Source organism: Scophthalmus maximus, chromosome 15 (assembly GCF_022379125.1).
Source record: "Scophthalmus maximus strain ysfricsl-2021 chromosome 15, ASM2237912v1, whole genome shotgun sequence".
In the NCBI taxonomy this organism is placed as follows: domain Eukaryota; kingdom Metazoa; phylum Chordata; class Actinopteri; order Pleuronectiformes; family Scophthalmidae; genus Scophthalmus; species Scophthalmus maximus.
The window spans coordinates 3,942,287-3,965,000 of record NC_061529.1 but is presented as its reverse complement, the minus strand read 5'-3'; the positions used below and the strand labels follow the sequence as shown (position 1 = coordinate 3,965,000).

The window sequence follows — 22,714 nt, the reverse complement described above, 5'->3', positions numbered from 1 at the left end:
CATGAGAGCTCAACCTAACTGGCCATGTTCAAATGGACAAGACACATTTGAGGAAATATCTTCACTCATTTTTTTGACTTGAAAAATTTAGTCAACTTTTTTTTAATGACATTTCAACATACCGCTGACAGATTAGTTTATTAACCTCACCACATCACCATGGCAACACCAAGCGAGACACTGCTGTGTTCATGTGTCCCCAGAGACACTTCCGTTCAAGTGTGTGTGTGTGTGTGTGTGTGTGTGTGTGTGTCAGCTCTCCATCTCTATATTTGGTTGTGTTGTTTGCCTTTGGCAGCATTTTTCTAAATCCTGTTAGGCTGTTGTCAAACTGGTTAAGAGGTCTTTTTTTTCCCTTGGGCCAACACGAGCTTCCTCATTCAAACCGCATTAGGGCCCATGTTTCATAACTCTCATACCCAAGGTTCTCCCTCAATCAATCCTTAATATCGCTCAATATTTATGCAATGTTGTTTTTTTTCTCTGATCGTACAATACAATATGTATTGTATCGATACAATATTCTCATAGTGAAGCCCATTGGTTTGTTATCTTTTAAATGTGCTCTACAAATAAGCTGACGCCTATTTTTTTTTAATAAGTATTTTACGTGGCAGTATTTCCGACAGTACGTGAAGGCAGCGGTGTGCCGCCCCCCGGGGTTCGGGAACGCCCACCTCCTGCCAACCTTTGACCAACCAGCGGCGGAGAATCAGCTGATGTCGTCACGTGACCCTGGCTACCATGCAGCCGAGCCGCCCTAGCATAACAGGTCAATAACAGAAAAGAAAGAACAGCTGCAGCGGCTAAATGTGCATATAATCCCCGGTTTCCTTCGCGGGAACAGCGCAAAGAAATGAGTAAGTGACTTTGTTAAGTGCTTTGTGGTTTGTGAACTGCTTCGTGTGTGTGGCTGCTACGGAAATTGGCTTCTTAACTTCATGTTTCAGCCACAAGTCAGCAGTATCGTAGCTAATGCTAATGCTAACTTGACATCAGGGTGGCTGTCACACCTGAGAAGAGACAGACGGTGAAGATGGAAACAGTAACGGGGAAAAGAAAGCTTGTTGAAAGGCGTTTCTTACTGCTGCTGGTTGTTTTTCTTCCATGTGTCTGTGTTTGCACAGACAACAGTAGGTTCAGATGGCAGAAATACTAAATAGTTTTACGTCTCATATCAATATTCAGAATATCCTGCTTCTGCAAGGACGTTGTTGGTCAGTAAAGTAAACTAAGTTGGGTTATTGGTTTAACAAATTTCATATAAAGTGGAGTCACGTTAAGTGTTAAGAGTGTCTGACATGGTCTTTTTTTAAATTATGGATTGTACATCGTGTCAGTGCAGATATGTCGATTGCAATTATGTCAAAATATTAAAGACTTGTTAAATCAAGCTTCATTAAACACAGATATATAAGAATTATACGAAGAAACATCTAATCCGCAGTGTACTAGATAAGACTTCAGACAAATAATGGATATAGACTGTATATAACCTTCAAGTTCCCAAATGTTTTCTAAAATAGGAGATCTGATCTGAGAGGAGAAACAAAAGGTCAGCACTAGTTTTATCATCATATATATAGTTGTCAATTGTAGTGAGGAAGTGAGAAAGCGTGTCACACATTGAAATGTAACAAACTGGTTACAAATAATGAACAAATATATAAATGTAATAAGTCGTGTTTTGTAAAAAGGGAAGGCGTGATTTTCCTTTTTTAGTATGGAGAAAGTTTTCTAGTTTTTGATCCCATTGTGTTTGTATAATAACCTAAAGAAATAAATATATTTCATTTTGCAAAATTCAACAAATGCCAATCACCATATACATTTTTTCTTCAAATAACACAATTCCGTTGTTTTGTCATAATACATAAACTCAACAAACTTCGTCTCTCCGTCTCAGGTGAAAACAGCTCACGAGTGACCCTCGGCTGCGTCTCAGTGACCGTGCCTCTCCAGTTGTGACCGCCGAGCAGGGGAGCAGTCGCAGTGACGAGCGGCCATGTTTCCTTTCGGCCGCGAGGCAGAGACCTCGCTTCAGGACCTGTTTGGGTATTTCAAGAGGTGCCTGCGGCACGGAGAATGGGAGCTGGCCAACGCCTGTGTGCCACAGCTGGTCCGCTCGACGCTTTCAGAGAGCCTGCGAGACATTATCAAAGCTATCGTCTGCCATCCGTACAATTTAAAGTGAGTCACACGACTGGAGATTCAAAAGATATAGGGTTTTCCATCGTATTTAAGAATGTGACATTTTAAGAGGAAACCACCATACAATCAAATATATTTGTTTGTTAATGAACGTGTGTTTATTTCATAGATGGGAGTCTGTGGGCAGTCCACACAGACTGGCTTGGTTTTGGCTTCAGGTTTTGGAGAAGTGGACAGAAGAGAAGGTAATGACATGAAGAATTAAGTATTCAACTCTCTCTATTGTACATAATTCGATTTATATTTAGTGTCAGTAAAGTATTTGAAACCATCTTTGTCAAATCCTTGTTGGATATAGAGACAAAAAAAATTCTTATATTCTTAATATAGTTTTTCTGAAATTGGGTACAACAGTGTGACATGCTGTAATAACACTTGTTCTGCTCTTCACGTCAGGTTTCTCTCGATGTCAGAGGAGAGCTGGAGTTCCTGCTGCTCCTGGAGGATCTGGGTTCAGAGGGCATAACAGAGACTATTGTCAAGGTTACCGTTATTTCTACTCTTGTCAGCGATCGAAACCTGCTGCTCATAAATGAAGTGGTAAAAGCTAAATAAGGATTTCATCTTAGCTCAACTAACAAAAGGTTTAAAGGATTGCGAAGACTGTTTGTGACCTGCGAACAAAAACATTCACTCATACCCCAAAGGATTATCTCGATCTGTTCTTCCGTATTTCATGTTGCGACTGCTTCGTAAGTTGACAGAATACAGGACTTACATAAAGTTTCCCCTCAGCAGGAGTTGCACCAGACCTACCTGAGCACCCATCCCGACCAGAAGGCTGCAGATGCTGCTGTGGAGTCCTGCCTCCGAACCTTGTTGGAGAAGAAGAAGCCCAGGCTTGCCCAGACGTTAGCACATTTCCTACAGGTAGAGTCTAACATTTTAGTGTCAAAACTGCAAAACAATTTTTATCAGCCATGTACAAATAGAAATGTGGTGAAATGTCTCTTTTTCTGGACACGATGCACATGAATATATCACAACCTAAACAGCAGTATACCTAGTGGAAATTGAATTTTAAAAACCGTAAGTTGCTTTGACTATGAAATGTATTGTATTCTCTCAGAACTGAGCTGAGTATGTACAAATTGTAAATGTTCAATGACCTGCTTGTTTTAGCTCTACAAGCTCCACTTTTACTTATTTTCCCCCCTATCTGCTCCAGGACCAGTCGTCCACAGAGGACCACACCCTGCAACAGACGTTCATCCAGCACCTGATGAAGAAACTAGCGAGGCCCGAGAGGAGGCCCGAGAAGGTGGAGGAGTGGGTGGAGGAGATCTACGCAGTGTTGGCCGCGATGCCGTGGAGCTCCCGCGGAAGCGGCGGGCCGTTTCAGGCGCTGTGCGAGGCGCTGTGGGCGGCCAGAGACGGACCCCTGAGAGAGGAGAGGATCCTGGGCTCGCTGCTCCGCCCTCGGTGCGACGCGCTCGTCTCTCTGTACTGCTCCACGGCTCTGAGGCTGCAGAGGGATCATCTGCTGAGGAGCACGCCTGACACGCAAGGTGTGGTCACAACCTAATTCTCTTGGTGTCTCTAAGATGTGCCGCAGATTTTTCTTTTTGACGTAGAATGTGTGATATGGCCATTTACTTGCCTATTAATCATTTCCTGTTCTGAGCGGTTGTTTAGGTCACTTTGACCTTCGCTTCATAGTAACGATACTGATACAATATTTAGTCTGAGATTGTCTTTGCTCTCAGTGTGTGAGGGGAACTGTTGGCATCACTTTCCTCTTTCAGTCACACTTCTGCCTTTGTGGCCAAGGCTGAGGGTTAATGACATTTTACATGTGATGCCTGTTTAATAAGTGTCTACACAGCCTCTCCTTTATTTTCTTATGATCATCTTTCATACTACATTTAGACCATATTTGCTTGTCATGTGGCAGAACACAAGTGCCACATGACAAGCTTATACATTTCAATGTAATGGATATTCTTGTTCCATCCCGGTGTATTTAACTGATGACACAGAGGGATCACGTTGACATAAAGAATGTCAGTGTTCATAATCTATGTCTGGCAATCGTTTGAATGTCTCCCAAACTTCTATGTCGTATCTGAAGTCTCAAACAAGCAACAGTTGTAATCTTTCTTTCTTGTTCTTTTATCAATTTACTCATGTTTTTTTTTTACAATATCTTAAAATTATACCTTAATCTTTTAGTGACATTTTTGTTTGACACCCTTCCACTATTTCTCCCTCATAGTGGACCTCCCGGAAGCAGAGAAGCTGGCTCTCAGTTTATGTTGCCACAAGGATCGTCCATCCACTTGGAAGACCATCTACTTTGAGTGCCTTAGTAGCGGGAAGCACTTCCTGGAGCAGGTCTTGGTAAGTGTTGCAGGGATCGCTGGGATCGCTACTTGCAGAGTTCAAGTATGTTGTGGAACTGTTTTTTTAACCAGAGGTAATGAAGCGCAGACAGTCCTCTGTCAGTAGCTAATTGTTATTCTACATGTTTTTTGTGTGTTATTGGTTCAGTAACGTAACGGTCCAGTAAAGTCGGTTAGCCGCCGCATGTGATGAGATTCAATAATGTAACGAGATTGGTTCCTTCCTGCAGGTCACCGCACTTGACCTGATTAAGCACGAGGAGTTTGCTCAGCTGAGAGACTTGGTGCAGCTGGAGTTCCAGCCCCTGTCTCGTCTGCTGCTGCTGCTGGGCTGGACTCAGTGTAACAGTCTGAGCTCGGCTCGACAGCTGCTCCGCGTCCTTCACCGCGAGCAGGTCAGTGTAATTTAGTGGCAACACCGATTCATATTTTCAACATAAAAGTGTCGTCATTTGCTGATACTGTTCATTATCTTTTTTAGGCACCAGCCAGTGACTGTGTTCTGCAGGAGTTTGCCAACCTTTTGACCTCTCAGCTTGGAATACTTGAATGGTGTAAAAGCAACAATCCGTAAGCATCCGTTCTCATCTTTTCAACGTTTGAGCTGCTTTTATTTCCGTCTAAATCGCTATTTACGTATTATTTTAAGGGGCAGTAAGCGATTTAAATCCAATACACTTTTTGGTAAAATTCAGCAAATATTCTCTCGCGGTCCGCTAGCTGTCGGTTCTGTGTGCTCTGGCTCTGTAAATTGAAAGCCACAAAAAATGGTGTGGACTGCACCTCACAACACTGTGTGCAGTTCGTAAACATCACAAGGGCCGCAACTAACGAGTATTTTCATTATCGATTATTCAGTCGATTATTTTCTTAATTAATCGATTAGTTGTTTGGTCCATAAAATGGTGAAAAATGTTGATCGTGTTTCCCAAAACCCCCAAGATGATTTTATTGTTTTTTCCACACACCAAAGATATTTAGTTTACTGTCATAGAGGAGCAAAGAAACCAGTAAAATATTCACATTTGAGAAGCTGAAATCGGAGAATTTTGACTTTTTCAGAACCAATTAATTGATTATCAAAATAGTTGGCGGTTGAATTAGTAGTCTATTACTTATCGATTAACTTTTGCAGTTTGTAAACATCACTCCCCGACACCTTCAGAGACGTGCTAGCGACACACGCTACGACTCGGTCTCCCGTACCCGAGGCGGAGGTTTTGTGCCCCGACCAGCATACAATCTTTCTCCAAAAGCGCTCACTTTAATTTATTTAACATTTACTTCTCTTCTTTCTGTGCAGAGGCATTTCCATGGAGGCGCTGCTGACGCAGCTCCACACTCTGGATAATCACTCGGCTCTCTACGTCCTGCATTCTCTGACTCCTCTGCCTCAGTTTGAAGAGCGCAGGATACTGGACCTGCTGCAGCAACAGCCAAATACACCGGGAACAGGTTTACATCAACCGCTCATTTCGTGGGAGTCTCTGTAATGCTCGACGGAATAAGAATAACGATGTTTCTTTTGTAATGTTCCCCTGCCTTTCGTTCTTACTGTTTTTTTTCTCGCAGAGGACGCCGAGGCCATCGGTACGCTCAGCCCTGGTTTACAGAGGAACGTGGTTTTGTTTCAGGGGTTCTGCGCCATGAAGTATGCCATCTATGCCCTTTGCGTAAACGCACATAAACACTCAAATTGCACAGAGTGTGAGTCCGAGCGGCAGAAAGAGCACCAGGAAACAGACCAAAATCAAACCTCGACTTCCTCAGAAGGTAATGGAACCGGTCTTTTCTGTCTGCCAGGAAGTTGATGTCACGGGTTGATGATTTTAAGGCCTGAGTAGTTGTTTTTTTGTCTCAGTTCAATCAGAGTAATACAATTTAAAAGACACATTATTAAAATATAATGTATTACCAAATACAGCTAATTTGCATGATACCAAGCAAACACAAAGGAAAAGTCAATGACCAAAACATTCTTTTGTTTCTAAACTTCATAACTAGCATTCATTAAGAGCATCTCCTCATAGCTGAGATCACAGCAACTAAACACAAATCATCAAAAGAGATTTTCTTCTGTTGTTTCTATGATGACTTTCCACTTTTCAACTTCTTGATTGTTAATACTACAACAACAGCTGAGGTCATCTTTGTTCTGAATTAAAACCTGGCCTTGTTCTTCCAGATTGCCATATGCAGTTCCAGCACTACCTGTCAGAATGCCAGCTCTATCTGGAGGCTGTGCCAGCCATGTTCCGCTTGGAGCTCCTGGAGAACATCTTCTCCCTCCTCTTTCTGTCCACCGCCGACTTTACGCTGCAGACTCAAAGAGACGCAAAATTAACTCAGAACACAGGGAATGCCTTTCAAGACGGTTCATCAGATACAAGGAACACAAATGTGGAAGCAGGAGCCAAAGCAAAGAGAGATGAGACTGATCACTGCAGGAAAGAGAGCCGGAAGCTGCGCGCAAGCTCACCGACGGCATCCTACCGTAGCCACTTGGACCTGGGTCACTTCATCCAGGGCTGCAGGGGTTTTCTGGTCGACGTGACCGCCATGGAGGGTTTTCTGAGGCTGCTGAAAGAAGGGCTGGAGGGCATGTGCGTGGTGAGTCAGCAGGAGGGGCAGGAGGAGGGACGAGCGCTGCCTCGAGAGGCCGAGGTGGCGGAGAGTCTCGGCTGCTCGCTGACGGCGGAGACGTTCGGCGCTCGACTGCAGAGGTTGTCCAAACGCACCGCGGAGGCTCAGTGGCGACTGCAGATCATCACCAGCAACCAGGGCAGTGGAAGTGGTGAGACGCACAAGCTGAGGATGTCTGTGTCATGTCTCTCTTCGTATTAGGGCTGATGGAGTCCAGTTAGATCATAGTTATGAACTCTTTGAGTCTTGATGGTTAAATTCACTTGCAGGCTCTGAAGGCCACCTCCACATGTCACCGGTCGGCTCTACTGCCACTTCTTCGGGACGCAGTAACGGCTCGAGTCTGAGGAGGAGGAAGAGACCGGGGAGGCATGTTACGGAGAGACAGACCTCTACAGAGAAACACAACGGAGAAGTTAACACAAGTGCATCAGGTATAAGACATAAACACTGTCTGTTACATGTGTAAATGCCCTGGTGTGGTCTGTTAAAGTCACACTTTAACTCTAATCTGGGCCTTTATCCTTTTTTGTACTTTTTTGTACTTTTGAAGATTTCAAGTATTTATTTTAAGATTCATGATTGTTAAATTATTCCTTTGGTGGAGGAGGGCCAGTGACGGGTTGTGCAGAACTGGAGGTTTGTCCTTGCGGAGGTCCTCACAGCTGGCTGGTCGCGGCCATGTTGTCCCCTCCAGAGTCTCTGCTGATGTCCTGCATCCGCCGCGGAAACTTCATGGAGGCCCGTCAGGTCTGTAAGGCAAACTGGACTCTTAATTATTTTCTTAAGTAAACAGTTGATGAGGTCCACTACTCAGAAGGTCAATCGTTCGATCCCTACTTCCCCCAGTCCACGTGCCAAAGTGTCCTTGGGCTTTACCCCAAAAATTCTACCCAACCCATACAACTCTGACGGCTCTTCCGGCAGTTTATGAATGTGACAGAAAATGGAATCATTATTAGTATAAACTCAAGGTTTTACATCAGTGTTGTTTATTTGCTTTTCATTTATTTATATCTTCGAAAATTAATATTTAGAATTAAAAATGAACACATAAAATATAAGCTACTACTTTGTTAGGGAGAGTTTGCATATCTTTACTGCTTTTTAGTTTTTTGTTAATACAATTTAGTGTCTATTTCCTTTTTTCCATGTTGACGACTTATCCAAAATGTCTCCTCATCTTGGTGCTGTGTGTTTTTCTCTTGTTTCCCCTGCAGGTGTCTCTGGTGTTCGATCTCGGGGCGTCGCCCTGTTGCGGCGAGTTGGTGTTCATGGAGCGCTACAAAGAAGTTCTGGTGGAGTTGGGCCGGGTGGAGCAGAAGTTTGAGACCCAGCCCCTGTCCCCGTCGTCATCGTCCTCCTCGGAGGGCTTGGGGTCCACGACCGTGTCGGGCCCGGGGAGGGCTCGGCTGGGCAGCAGTGGGATGTCGACGCTGCAGGCCATCGGAAGTGCTGCTGCTGCAGGTTCGACATTCTGTTTTTCTCTTTTTTCCCCCAAGGGGAAGTAAACCGGAAAATGTTGAGCTGCTTTCTTTTAATTTCCCCATCATGGGAAGGTGGAGAAAGTGACGTCTCTGTGTTTGTTGAACATTTGTGCATGTTTACCTGCAGGCGTGGCTTTCTACTCCGTGTCCGACATCGCAGACCGTCTCCTCAGCACCCCGTCTCACCCGATGCCCTCGCTGGAGGAAGACTACTGGCTGAGCTGCTGCTGCTCCTCGGACCCCTCAGAGCTGCTCTCCACGCTGCTGCAGGAGCTCAGCCCAGCGGCCATGGCTGCCTTTGACCTGGCCTGCTGCCACTGTCAGCTTTGGAAGACGTCCCGGCAGCTGCTGGACACGGCAGAGCGCAGGCACAACAGCAGCCTGGAGACCCGAGGTGCGAAGAATGAATTTTGGCGTTTAATGTGTTTCATCAGCGGCTTTTGCATGGGTAGTTATTTTTGGGGTTTTCATCTTTAATCCCTGTCTGCCTTCCCCCAGGAGTCAGAGTTGACCCGAAAGTTCCTCATCCTGAGGGGATCTGTGGATTTCCAGCGGTTTTACAAAAGATCAGCAAAATCCTCAGTCATTATGCAACTAATAAGGGCTCCGTCAAAACAGGTGATTGTCTATAGTGCAGGTCAAATGGTGGAATAAATACCCGCAGATGCAACATTACCCCCCCCGACCTGATATTAAATATGAAAAACTAATTCTACGTACGTTTTCTTTTCCCCTGACCAACTCTTGTTCACAGACGCTGTCATGGAGGACCAGGTGTTTGCCAGCCCATTCGGTTGCTGCGTTCAGGAAGTGCTCCTGTGTTGCCACCCAACGCTGAGCGAGGAGTGCATCGCTGCTCGCCTCGGTCTGGCCCAGCGCCTGGAGACCACGCTGCACGTGCTGAGCACCGCTACAGACGGCACAGGTCAGCACTGCTCACCGCGGCTGTTCACATGCGATAAAGTAAACATTCTCTTCGTTTCGCCGGTCAGATTTCTATGACGTTGAGCTTGACAATAAACCAAGTCCTCTATCCTCCAAGGGTATTGCAATATTGTTTCCTAAGATTCTTTTGAGAGATTCTAACTCTTTTGTTTATGTCTGGTGTTACCTCTCACGACAGAGGGCAGTGTGGGCAACGCTCTCCTGCCGCTACTCGTCGAACAGGCCGGCCTGAAGCAGTCGGAGCTCGACACTCACCCTGTGCGCACCAACATGAAACAGCTGCTTCGTTCTCTGGACCAGCTCTGCCCCTTCGAGCCAGACGGAGACCTCGCCAGGCCGGATTACGTTCGCAGTTTCCTCGACTACGTCAACACTCTGGCGTCCGTGCTGGTGCGCAGCCTTTCTTCCGAAGGTACAAGAGTTTTGTCACGGGAAGGAGAAGTTTTTGCAGTTTTTAGATTATTCTACCTTATGAGTTTTGCCAGTGGCAACAGATTAACTGCATGCCGTTGTTTTATGAGAAATTCTTGTCGCTTTGTCTGGACACTCCCTTCCATGATCTACAGCTGTTTTGAAGAGTTTAACGTTCACATGTGAAGAACGCTGTAGGAGATTGTCCAAGTCAGGAAACATTTCCAGACATTTGCGTTTTCTTTTCCTTTTTCTACCTGGTTTCTCTTTTCTAAATTTTTCGCTCTTGCTGTTTCTCCCAGACCTGAGCGGTGATGTGAAACTCGGGAATCCGCTGCTGGTGTTGCTCCAAGCCCCATTTCAGCTCCTCTCCCACCTGCTATTTGACAGACAGGTGTCTCCTGACAGGTACACACATCTGTCATCACTGGGATCAATTCACTTAGTCTGTCTATGAAATTCGACTTTGCTAAATAGTTACATAGCAGCACGAATAAGGAGAGTGGGGGTAAAGGTGCCACATAGTAGACGCTTTGCAAATAGGGAAATTTACATTTTTTAGCTTTAATATTTCTCTTGGATAGACACTAAACTAACCGGTGACGTATTTGAAGGCAACACCGTACCTCACTTACTTCATGTCCCGTGTCTCTTCAGAGTTCTGTCCTTGCTGCAGCAGGAAGGTCTGCGACTGAGTGTCCAGCAGGTGATTGTCCAGCGATGCTGTGAGACTTTACCCTTGTGGCTCTCCGGTCCTGTTGCTGAACCAGACTCCGATCAGGCCAAAAAAGACGATGGAGCGTTCAGCGTTGCCAGCTTGTCTGTGCTGCTCCAACAGCACGCTCACGAGCACATGCCCACTCTGGGAATCACAGAAACTCCCACGGGCGCTTCTCAGTCTGACACGAGCTCGGACTCTGAGGACTCGGCGGACCACCACTCTGCTCCACCGACCAATCTCTCCTCCTCGCCTCCCTCTCATCCACCCTCCTCTTCATCGACCTCTTTTCTCCTCACTCCGTCAGCCCTGTCTTTCCTCAAGTCTCGCTCTCTGCTACTGGCCACGCTGGCGTGTCTGAGTGCATGTAAAGGAGAAACCGCCCGAACGCAATCCTCCGGGTGGTCTGGTTATTTTCGCAGCGGACGTAAAGAAGCTGTCCTGGACGGTGAGCAGATCTCTCGGGAAGCAGACAACCTGCTGAAAGAGTTCCCCATCCTCTGGGCCTACCTGCACTCCATGGCTGAGCCGGTGCTGGGCAGCCCGTTGGGCGAGGGCGAGGGAGGCTCTGCCGGACTCGGGGCGGTTGTTTGCGGGAAACCTCTTGTTGCTCTCCTGCTGTCTGGACCACAAGAAGAGGTTGCCCAAGCTGTGGCTGCCGAGGCCTTTCAGAAGGCCCTTAACTCCAGAGACCTGGCCCGAGCTCTGAGCCTGCTGGAGCTCTACGGGCAAGGTAGTAGCCAGGAGGGGGCGCTAAGAGACCAGCTGCTTGCCTGTGCTGCTTTAGAGGGTGAGGAATGCTGGGAAATGCAACTAACTTGAAGTTATTTTGGCCGTTGCAGGCTTCAAATAAATGTTAATATAATGATATGATACTTTAAATTATCATCGCAAGTTATTTACAATTTTAAAAAATCGCCAAAAACCTTTGCTGGTTTCCACTTTTCCCTTTTTTTGTAAATTTTATTTCTTTGGGAAAGTCACCATTTTCTGACATTTTACAGGCTAAATGATTAATCATTCAATGAGATGAATAATAGATTATCCGGTAATAAAAATTAATCATTAGCTCATTCATGTAATTTAGTTTTGATCTTGAATTCATCATGATAATCTCTTAACATGCAAGCCACTTTTTTAAACAAATCCCTGCCAAAGTGTGATAGGAAAATCAATGCATAAATAATATAATATAATGTGAATGTAGCAGTTGTTTCTAACGTTTGTTTATCTGATTGCCTGTATTCAGATGGAGTTGCAGGTCCAGGTCAACTGTTCCGCGTACAGGACGGGAACCTGCGAGCGCGAGTCGCCCTCCACGCTCTGGAGCGTTGGCCTCTGTCCTCCTGCCTGGAGCTGCTCGAGTTCTGCCTCAACGACCCAGACACGGCAGCCGCACTCAGAATGGACTTGGAGCTCAAGAAGAAAGAACTGGACATCTATCGCCTGGTACAGTGACTCCCACAGAAATATAGGTTCTATTTGTGGCAGCGGTTGATTAGGGTGGGGCCTTTTCTGAAATGATTATGACAGGCACATGGAGAGAGCTCTTCAATGAAACAAGATTTTACCATTTTAAATAGTTTTAAAAAAATTGGAAAATCGATATGTGGTGGTCAAATGATATTTTGTTGGGCTGTCACAAATAAATCAATGTATGGTAAAGTCTGGGGGATTTGAAGTCAGATCAATTTTTATTTACACTATATATGTCACTCGCCAAAGCAAAGTAACCATGGAAGACTCGTCAGACAAAAGTGCAAGAGATGGAAATATTTAAATCATGTTCAGCCTGGACGCCTGTCCTCGTGTTGCACCTGAGCGTAATGTTTCAACTTGACTTCGGCTCGCAGAACGTGTTTTCCATGTCTTACATAACCATGTCCTTACTCGTGATTTTACATTCTGTTCCTCAGTTACTTAATTTGACTTTTCCAATTTTTACAATTGCCCTTTCATCCTTCCCTTTTGTCGCAGATGTTGAATTTACAACCTCCGCTGCCCTGTGCCACGTGGCAGGAGCTAAGGGCCGAGTCTGAGACAAACGCAGAGTCCATAATGTCCAAGATGCTGGAGGCAAAAGTGTGTACAACAGCCCTCTGGCCATTTAGTCAACAAATATTGATTCATTACCTGTAGAATGTGAAACAAAAACTTTGTTACCTCCTAAGTACCACGGCTTAATACACAAGTTAATCTCCAGAATGCACAATAACACAATTTATTTTTTCGCAGGAGTTTGCTCTTTGTGCACAGTGGTTGGAGCTGTATCCTGTGTCCGACCAGCTGAGACTGAAGCTAACAACTGAGCATTTGCTTCATCTGCTGGAGAAGGGACAGACAGACGAGGCTTTTCAGGTACAAGTGCACAATCATACACTATATGTGTCCAGAGAAATTCAAAGGACAGTTATTAGCAAAGACCGTCTTCTAATACTATGCTACGTTTAAACAGGCAAGTAAAAATAGCCTAACAATAGCTTGTAAGGTCTTTGAAAAACTCTCCACATCAATGATTCTCTTAACATATATAGTTTGTCAAATGCAGTATAATGCATAATTACATGCACATAAGCCCTATTCACTGCACATTCCATCTTTATACAGACACTATATGGTGGATAGTGTACATAGTCTGTCTATGTACATGTAATTACACATACAACAAATACAAGTTATCTTACAGTTTTGTTTGTTTTAGTTTTTTGTGGTTATCTTAATTCCTTTCTCACCGTCTTCATTTCCTTTTCCGCCCGTTTCTAATTTCTTTAGTTGCTCGAGGGCCTCTCTGATTCTGCGGTCGGCCTGGACATTTGCGAGCTCGCTCTGGACCGCTGCCCCGGACTGGCTGCTTGTCACTTCCTGGCCGACTACCTCACGCTGCACTTTCAGAGGCAGGTGTCCGAGGAGCGTCGGCGACACATCCACGCTCTTCATCTGGGCTCTAAGGTTTGTGAATGTGAAGATGAGCACTGGTGTGACTGGTGTAGTATTTTGTTTGTGCTCATACTGTGTGTCTTATTTGGGTTTGGCGTAACTGGAATTGTTACGTCATCATCAGTTGGCGTCGGTAAAGTTTTAATAAAGGAACTCGGTTACACGCCCTAACTTGCAGGCTTTTGGGAACCATGGCTTGTGGACAACAACTTTTGCAACTCTTCAGTTTGTAAAGATTGCCCCTGATGTGTTTGAAGAGCAGCTTAATTGCTTTATATCTTAAGGTTTTGTTAATACCAGTGACTGTGTTTCCCCCTGTAGGTGCTGCTGACTCTGCCCCCGTCAGCCAGGCAGGACTATTTCCCGCTGCTGTCGGAGCCCCTGCTGATGCTCGAGCAGCTGCTGATGAACCTGAAGGTGGACTGGGCCGACGTGGCGGTGCGAACCCTCCAGAGTCTCCTGGTCGGTCAGGAGGCCGGCTTCGGTGCCGCGGACATCGATAGGCTTCTGGCCGACTACGCATGCAACGCCCTCGACTTCTCCTGTGCCCCCAGAGAGCGCACGAGATCCGGTCAGTGCCTAGTGAGCAACACACGGTGGCTTTTCTACCACAGTCATTCATGTCACTGACATTTATGTTAAGATATATGATATTTCATTTTTTCCAGACTCTGTAATCAGCCTCCAGGACGCGCTGACGCAGTGTCCGGCTCCAGACAGCTGCTCCCAATCGTCCAGTCGAATTGAATCTCCAACAACCTCTTTGAGTGAGACATCTACACTTGGGAATTTTCCTTGAATGAAATCAGCCGCGATATCACTGCGGGAGTTGATATGTTTCTTGCTCAAGGACACTTTATTTGGAAAGAGGGACATTTCTCTCAGAGCACGGTGGACATTTGCAGATTAATAAACTCCAAAATCTTAAAATATTCAGATGATTTTTTTGTATATGGTGTAAAATCAATGTCAGGTGCCCTTGTTTATATATGTTTGTTCTTCTTAATGTTTCACAACAGGCAGCACCCCTACACACACATCCTCCACGAACAGCACGGACAGGGAGAAAGATCGGAGCTCAGCGGGCAGGAAACGTCGCTCGCCCGCCAAGTTCCAGCCTCCGGACCAACCCCCAGCCTGTAAAGACTGGGTCCCCGACACCCAGCAGCACGTGTGCATGGTCTGCCGGCGCGAGAGGTTCACCATGGTGAGTGGGTGAAACAATTTTGAGACTCACTGGTGTTGCCAGAAAAAAAGGATATTTTTCGAACTTAGTTTTATACTCTTTGTTGGAAATGTCTGCAAACCGTAAATGTGCTGAATGGAGCTGTTTCATAATTTTGAGAGGAACTTGGATGAGAGGAACGTGATGGTTGATTTCAAAAGCACAAAGCAGAAAAATTATATGATCCAGTGTTATGGTTTTCACTGTTGACACTATTTGTGTTTTTTTTCTTCTCCTCACGCTTCAGTTCAACAGACGGCATCATTGTCGGAGATGTGGCCGCCTGGTTTGTCACGCGTGTTCTGAGCGCAAGATGCCTGTGGAGGGATGCCCAGGAGAAGAAGTCAGAGTCTGTGACCAGTGTTACGCCTACTTTCACCCAGAGTAAGATCCTGTAGACAGACACAACATTTCATCAGGATTTTGCGGTGTAAAAATTTTTTTTTTAAGCATATTGCAGGATCTTTTACATCCAGAGCATTTGAGAGGCAGATGCTGCTTATGCAAAGGCCTGGAATAAATCCAAATTCCAAAACCAGACCTTATACCACATTCAAACAGGATTGAATAAATGAGGAGTTTGTGCTTGCTATAAAAAAATTCTTGGAATTTAGCTCCTGGAGTATAAATCGGGAGTCTGCAAATAAGTGTCTAGATATATATATATACAAACAACTACATGTGCTTGGGATTTGAATTTTTTTTCTTCATTTGCAGTTCTGATGATGAGCTGGAACCAGCTGAAGGTAAATATAATAACACCTTGAAACAATTTCCTTTTTGCTATATTAGAGGAAAAAAAGATTTTTTTTTACAGAAAACCTTATATTTATTTTTAACTACAAGATGTAGGATTGATCTTCTGTAAAAGTCCTGATAAATGCAATGTACAAGAGGTCGTAAATATGAACTTTGTGTTTGCTGTGCAGTGGCTGGTATCACTGTGGTGACGGAGGACGCTTTGGACGGGATGCTGCATCTGCCTGAAGTGGTCCAGCGACAGATCCAACTGAGCACAAACGCTGCCGAGAACCAGCTGCTGCGGAGCCAGTTCTACTACGAACAGGTCTGGATTTGAACATTTATCATGAAACTGGATGGATGCAACTGATCTGTCATTACGATTAATAATGAGTTTCTTGTCCTGCAACCCTGTAGGCTCCCAGCGCGTACCTCTGCGTGGCCATTTTGTCCCTGCACAGCGACCAAACGGCCTGTGGCCATCAGCTCATCGTCCACTGCCGCTCTCTGTCCTGTAAGCTGACCAACCCGGAGGTGGACGCCTGCCTCCTGACCGACGTCATGCGCCAGCTGCTCTTCAGCGCCAAGCTGATGTTCGTCAAGGTCGGGCGCAGCCAGGATCTCGCCTTGTGTGACAGGTGAGATGTTGAACTTGACATCATGCCTGTCTGTCTGTCTCGCTCAATTTTGTCTCAAACATTGTTTTTTCCCCACTGTTTCTCTTCCGTCCACAGTTACATCAGTAAAGTCGACGTGCTGAAGATTCTTGTGACGGCCAATTACAAATATATTCCCTCCCTGGATGACATTCTGGAGACCTCTGCCGTCACGCGGCTTCGTAATCAGCTGCTTGAGGCCGAGTACTACCAGCTGGCAGTGGAGGTGAGGCTTATTACATGTATTTGTCAGGGGAACCTATTTAATGAAACCTAAAACTGTACCACGGTGCAGAAAACCCCTAATCAGGCAGCTCATTAACCAACATGACCTAAATTCGATCAGTTAGGGTCTTGCCCAGAAAACTAAACACTGTGGCTGTACCCTGCTTTGCTAGGTATCGACCAAGAGTGGTCTGGACCCAAGTGGCGTGTGGCAAGCCTGGGGGGTGGCCTCTCTGAAGGCAGGGAACCTCCCGGGGGCGAGGGAGAAGTTCTGCCGTTGCCTGAAAGCTCCGGTCGACCGAAACCAGCTAAACCAGGGTCCATTACTGCTGCAGGAGATCGTCCAGCACCTGGAGACCGTCGTGCGACCCACTGTGACTACGGTAGGGCGACACTGTCACCAGAGTAACTGCTCTGGTGCGTTCAGTCTGGAGTCATTGAGAATGTGTCAGTGCTGCTCCTCCACCCACCCCCCCCCCAGCCCCCTGGTACATGACACCTTAGGAATCTTCCACATATCGTTTGGTGCCAAGGGGGTCTTCTCCCCTCCATGTCGAACCGTGAAGCTTGTAAATTATTATAATTATTAGCATCTGTGGTGTACGTTTACCTGGATTAATGTGGGTGTGTGTCCAGTGATGGAGCTCTGCTTGTTCTATCTGACCTTATCATATTGTTAGAATGAATTACAACGTGCACAAGTGTGTTTACATACTTTTACCTTTATTTCCCCCTTTTTGTTTTCTGTTTGTTCCTGCGTCAGTCGGTCGGCGAGGACATCCTGGCATCCCTGCGGGAGCTGGAGGAGGCTCTGAGTGATGCGGGTCCTCTTGAGCGACCCGAGGGACAAACGCTGAGCAGCGGCCTCGACCCGGAGTGTCTGTTCTACCTGAGCACGTACGGCACTCACCTCGCGCTCATCAGCTTCTACATGCGTCACGACTGCATGACGGAGGCCCTGACTTACCTGCTCAGCAAGGTGAGACTTCTGCTGCTAAAAAAACCTTTTACGGTGGAGTTTGTCTGGAGTCAGACAAGCAACTGAAGCAAATTCTGATGTTATTTCACTCTGTTGTCGCTAAGATCTCGGGTTGCTCAAACAAGGTGCAAATTAAAGGTTCACGCAATGTTGACAGAGACTATAAGCCCCAGGTAAAAGTAAATCTCTGTATTTCGTTTGTTTCTGCGTTGGCGCAAATCAGTCTGCAATGACTGTTTTTTTCCAGAGCTGAAGATGGGAGCATTCATTGTGATGGAGACAGAATTTGGCCACAGCAACTAGGAGCATGGCGTGACATATGGTGGAAAAATCTAGGATGCGTCCAAGAAGAGTTTTCTGATGCTCTAGATACAGAAAATCTGCGTTCACAGGAAGGACAGTCAAAAAGCGATAATGTAGTCAATGTCACTTATCTGCTGCATGTGCCATTGCTTCCGTATTCCCCACGTTTGACTTACAGTATATGTTCCTCTTTCTTTATCACGGCTTTCCCAGGATTTCCCAGAAGAGGTGTTCCTCGAGGGCGTGTTGCAGCCCAGCCTGGAGCGGGGGCGTCTCGGCGCGCTGCAGGGGACCCTAGAAAAACTGGACCCCGGCCTGGAGGCATGCAGCCGCTACCTCATCGCCTCCTGCCAGTTCCTGCAGCGGCGTGGATACTTCAACACTCTCTACCAACTCCAACAGTTCATGACGGTAAAGAGACATCTAATTAGATTTGAATTATCATTTGAAAAAATATAGCCTGTTCCACATTATTAAACCTAAAAAAAACTCATTCAGACAGGTTCTCATATATCCATATTAATAGGGACGCCCTAGGGGCCTAGTGGTTAAGATATGTACCTACAATTTTTAAATATAGATTAAACCTGTGATTCTCCTTCTTATGAAGCAATCTCCTGAAGAGGTCAAATTGCGGTATTTTGCAAGAAAAAAAAACAAATGTGATAGAAAAGTTCAAAAAGTTGTTGCAGGGTTTTTTTTTTTCTTATTTTCTACCCCAGTAATGATGTTGCAACAAATTAGATTCATATTGTGTCATCAGTCAGTGCAATAATTAAAAACTACAAATGCAAGTTTATAATTTTGCCTCATACACTGACATGATGACATTCGATCGCTGACAGATAATCACATCAAACCTGTCTCGTAACATGTTCTTCACCTGGACAGGATCACGTTCGTGCAGCCATGACCTGCATCCGCTTCTTCACACATGGAGCGAGTTCATACCTGCAGCTGGGAGAACAGCAGGTATGCCCCCCCCCCCCCCACACACACACACAGATATGCAATCGGCAGAGCTGTTACATAATTCCCCTGCTCGTTTGACAAAGTGTACCCTTGTCCTTGTTCTTGCACAGCGTTGGTTGGTCAGAGCCAAAGAGCACCTGAGGACATACCTTCAGGAGCAGCAAGGTCGAGGCACTGGGAGGAGAAAATCTCAGGTCAACTCATTCAGGAAGATGATGTCGTCCAGTGATATTTCCAGGTTATTTGACACATCTTTATTAAGTCTGCGCTTCTGCTCCATTACTCCCACGTATGCATAACACGTTTGCTTCCTGTCAAATAGACTTTTTATCTTGTTTTGTTTTTTTTAAGTATGAACCTCTGCTGTCTCATTTTTTTTTCGTAAAGGCACATGAACACAATTGAGCTCCAGCTGGAGGTGACCCGTTTCCTCCATCGCTGTGAGACCGCTGCCTCCTCCAAGGCTCCACAGACCAGTTCACCTTCCTCCAAGTCCCCTGGGTCCAATCCACCACCCACACTGTTTGGGGGAAGTCCTATGAAGGTTGAGGTAGCCTGTAAGGTGAGGTCACATTTTAAGGTCATTAAGTAAGATGTTTTGTTCTGATGGGGAAATATAAGGGATGTCAAAGGGATGGGTTATGAAAACATTGTTAAATATGCTTGAATAACTCAAGCATATAATAATACAGTTAATTGTGTGTACAAATAAGATTTTAAATACCTAGCTGGATCGATGTGCCCTTGATTTCAGGTCATGCTCGGAGGAAAAAACATAGAAGAGGGGTTTGGCATTGCTTACAGAGTCATACAGGTATGTTGATACATGAGATCAGTAAGTATTTGTCTTTCAAAACTGGATTACTCATAATCTAAGAAAGAGAAACAACCCATTTACTTGTAATGTCAGTAGAAAGACAAAAAAAAAACTTGACAAAGAAAAAACTGTTTTCAGACATGAACTCCGGAAAATGTTGGAAAAATTGTGTTCTAACATTTTCCGGAGTTTGCCGTTCACATATGAAGAACGCAGCTCTTCCCTCTCTTCGTGCCTCAGGACTTCCAGCTGGAGGCGCAGGCCGTCTACACGCGGGCCGGTCAAAGGCTCGTCAGACAGCGGCAGTACGGAGCCGTGCGGCAGCTGCTCAAATGTGTGGCCGAATCGGGCACCGCCACCAAAAACGACTGCGACGCCCTCATCCTCAGCTGCGTCTCCATTGCGGACAAGGCGCCGTCTGACGTGAGTGACGGAATGATAACATGAGCACGACCGCGACTTTGGCTTTACGTTTTTTTTCTTGGTCACCGAGACGTTTGTTGTCAATTTATCTGATGCAGGCGAAGGAGCTGGAAAGTCTCATCCTGGAAACCAAGAGCACAGAAAGCAAGGTAGTGTAATCGTGATCGAGTTTTATCCTCCTCTGCCCTTCACCGTGAATATTGTTCCTGCCTGAGAACATGTTTTGCAAATATAGAAATCACAATGACCCTGACTCTCTCCTGCCCTCTTATCAGCGATATGACTTTGTTTTCCCGTGGAAGCTGCCTATCTTGTCATTCTAAGTTCATTAAACTACAATGACCTGCTCAAGGAATAACAAATCACTTTTATTCTCACCACGTCGTCCCTGTTGTTCGCAGATCAAAGCCTACCTGCTGTGCAGTAAGCTGCGGCCGGCGTACCTGCTCGCGGTCAAGCTGGAGTCGAGCCGGGCCGGCCCTTTGGTCCAGGACGTCCTTCAGGCCGCCGAGGGGGCGCAGGACTCTGTGATGCAAAACATCTGTCGCCAGTGGCTGTCCGAACACCTCAACAAGTCATCTCAGCAGCGCAAGGGCCGACCCACTGCCAGGTAACGGCACGGTCGGCACAACGGGGGAATTACACGGAGCACTTACACTTAAAAAAAACAAACAGGTAAACCTGCAAATGAATTGCAGTAAAATGATCCAGGGTTTTTTCTGATATGAAATGTGTGGCTGGTGTGGGATCAGTAAACTTTCAGATCTATATGACACACATGCACATTGTATGTAACAGGAGAGCTGCACATATTAGATGTTATGTAAACAACACATTACATCTAATATCTGCTGCAGATTATGGTGGATTATGATTAATAAAGCACCCTTTAGATAAAACATGAGATTAATAAAGAATAAACCCCTTATGAGAGACAGGCCAGTCAAGTAGGTCATCTGTTATATGATGATGAGTTCAGAGACACCATGTCCCCCCACTTGTTCTTTGGCTCCAGGTGTCATATTAACACAAACATAAACTGTGCTAGGATATAATCAGAAATTTTTGGAAGCATCACTTAAAAATTCCCTGTAAATGTTTTTCTTACCTCCGGTAGTTTTAACTCTGACCTTACTGCAGGGGTTGTTCAGGTGTTATAATCCGGTTGCTCCTGGAACCTGTTACATAACTGTTAGTGTGTGATTGTCTGTGCAACAAAACACGCTTGTGACCGCGCCCGTCCCACATACCGGAGGTGACACAGACAAAACACGCAGAACCGGAGGGAGAGAGGTCAGTGAAACACTGAAACTGTGTTTTATGTCAATATTTCAGAGGAAACATCTAAAAAAAATCACCAATGTGCTTTATTTACATTCTGGACATATTTTTTTGCCGTTATCTGTCATCTGTGCAGAGGGAACAGTGCTCCTGCAGTGGAATGAGTCTCTTACACAATATAAGCATATCTGTACAGTAAGTCAGTGTTTGACTAAGGTTTGTCTGTTACCTCAACCTTAAAGGGAAAATATCTTTGACGTGTCACGTGAAGGTCTTTTTATTTTCATTCCCCCCCATATTTCATGTGTATCGTAAATGTAATGAAGTGTCCCCCGCCAAGAACCGCACATGTTGTCAGTGAAACGATGTCGTCTTGTTTTTGTAATTCCAATGAAGCTGTTCACTTGTTTTACATTGTATAGCACCTTTTCTGTCGGGCTTTCAGCAAACACTCCCTTTAGATAAGGGAAATTAATGTCAAGGGCATTTTAGTTAAGACATTTACAAAAAAAATGCAAAAGAGTTTTAGGTTGGATACAGAAAGGGACCCACTTACAGATCAGGTTTAATTCATTATACATTACATCAACTCTCTAGTGATGAGTTATGTCTCTGAGTGGATGTTTTTTTTTTATGTCATCCTGTGTTTTGGTTATGATTACATCAGTGTTGCTAATTTTGAATTATGCATTGTTGTCATGGGAGACACGACCCATATCTTACTGAATGAGTCATAATGATTAACTTACCCAGATAATGAGTCAAATAATCTTGCGAAAAAAGGGATCGAACTGTGGTCACATGTTATCTGCCGATGTGTATTGTTGTTGTTTTTGCCTGCTTCGCTCACCTGGAAACGGAAAACAACGTAAACGTAGTGACACCGTAAATCTTTTCATTCACCTAATTCACGACAATCACCCGTGTTGCTGAAGCTGCCTTGTCAAGAATGTGTGTTTTAAGCTTTTCTGATCACATGGTCTCGAAGTACATGTTAACCCAGAGGAGACACTGTGACGTCCCTTTGCCTCGCTTCCCTCTGCTGCAATAGTCTGAAGACTTCCTGTGAATATTGGGTGTCGATTGGTGAGAGCTGAAAAACGAAGCCAGTTTAGACCTTTTGAGATGAAACGCATACAAACATTCTTGCACTCGAGTCCTCCTCAACTTGGACTGTTGTCTCATCACTGCCGCACTTTATATTAGTGAGTATGGAAAAAAAACTTTCAAATATTTAATAAAGTAACTGCTTCAATGATGCAGGAACTAATGATTTCTGAAATGTTTTGACACCCTTTGTGAAATAAAGAAAATTGAATTGAAAATTGAAATAATAAAAGAAATGTAATAGAAAATTTGTGGAATCCTGAGGTTGATGCTGCCAGTTTCTTAAAACTT

The 22,714-nt window shown here is 45.2% G+C and overlaps 1 protein-coding gene and 1 long non-coding RNA gene across 5 annotated transcripts; one reads left to right on the top strand and one right to left on the bottom strand.

Annotated features, from left to right (window-relative positions):
• Nucleotides 1–717: 717 nt before the first annotated feature.
• On the top strand, nt 718–22,671 carry zfyve26 (zinc finger, FYVE domain containing 26). Of its 4 annotated transcripts, XM_047337660.1 has the most exons (44): nt 718–860; nt 1,907–2,190; nt 2,321–2,396; nt 2,608–2,694; nt 2,947–3,081; nt 3,380–3,719; nt 4,427–4,551; nt 4,784–4,948; nt 5,035–5,123; nt 5,857–6,008; nt 6,126–6,326; nt 6,739–7,347; nt 7,466–7,630; nt 7,804–7,946; nt 8,417–8,663; nt 8,811–9,077; nt 9,182–9,301; nt 9,438–9,608; nt 9,807–10,040; nt 10,342–10,447; nt 10,697–11,547; nt 12,007–12,206; nt 12,735–12,839; nt 12,993–13,115; nt 13,530–13,706; nt 14,016–14,265; nt 14,363–14,461; nt 14,714–14,901; nt 15,167–15,303; nt 15,637–15,665; nt 15,849–15,985; nt 16,078–16,298; nt 16,395–16,542; nt 16,715–16,924; nt 17,305–17,520; nt 18,037–18,234; nt 18,715–18,795; nt 18,906–19,033; nt 19,183–19,357; nt 19,550–19,609; nt 19,853–20,035; nt 20,134–20,184; nt 20,437–20,698; nt 20,748–22,671. In XM_047337660.1, the coding sequence occupies exons 2-43, from the start codon at nt 2,006–2,008 to the stop codon at nt 20,647–20,649; spliced, it is 7,797 nt and encodes a 2,598-aa protein (XP_047193616.1). In that variant the 5' UTR covers nt 718–860; nt 1,907–2,005; the 3' UTR covers nt 20,650–20,698; nt 20,748–22,671. The 4 variants fall into 4 exon arrangements, with proteins under 4 accessions (XP_047193616.1, XP_035466521.2, XP_047193617.1 ...); XM_035610628.2 differs by having other exon boundaries at nt 2,950–3,081; nt 20,437–22,671; XM_047337661.1 differs by having other exon boundaries at nt 7,807–7,946; nt 20,437–22,671.
• Nucleotides 19,027–19,859, bottom strand: LOC118286324. The gene is made up of 2 exons (XR_004785363.2): nt 19,520–19,859; nt 19,027–19,350 (listed from the first exon to the last, which is right to left on the bottom strand). It is a non-coding gene; the product is annotated as an uncharacterized LOC118286324 (long non-coding RNA).
• Nucleotides 22,672–22,714: the final 43 nt, after the last annotated feature.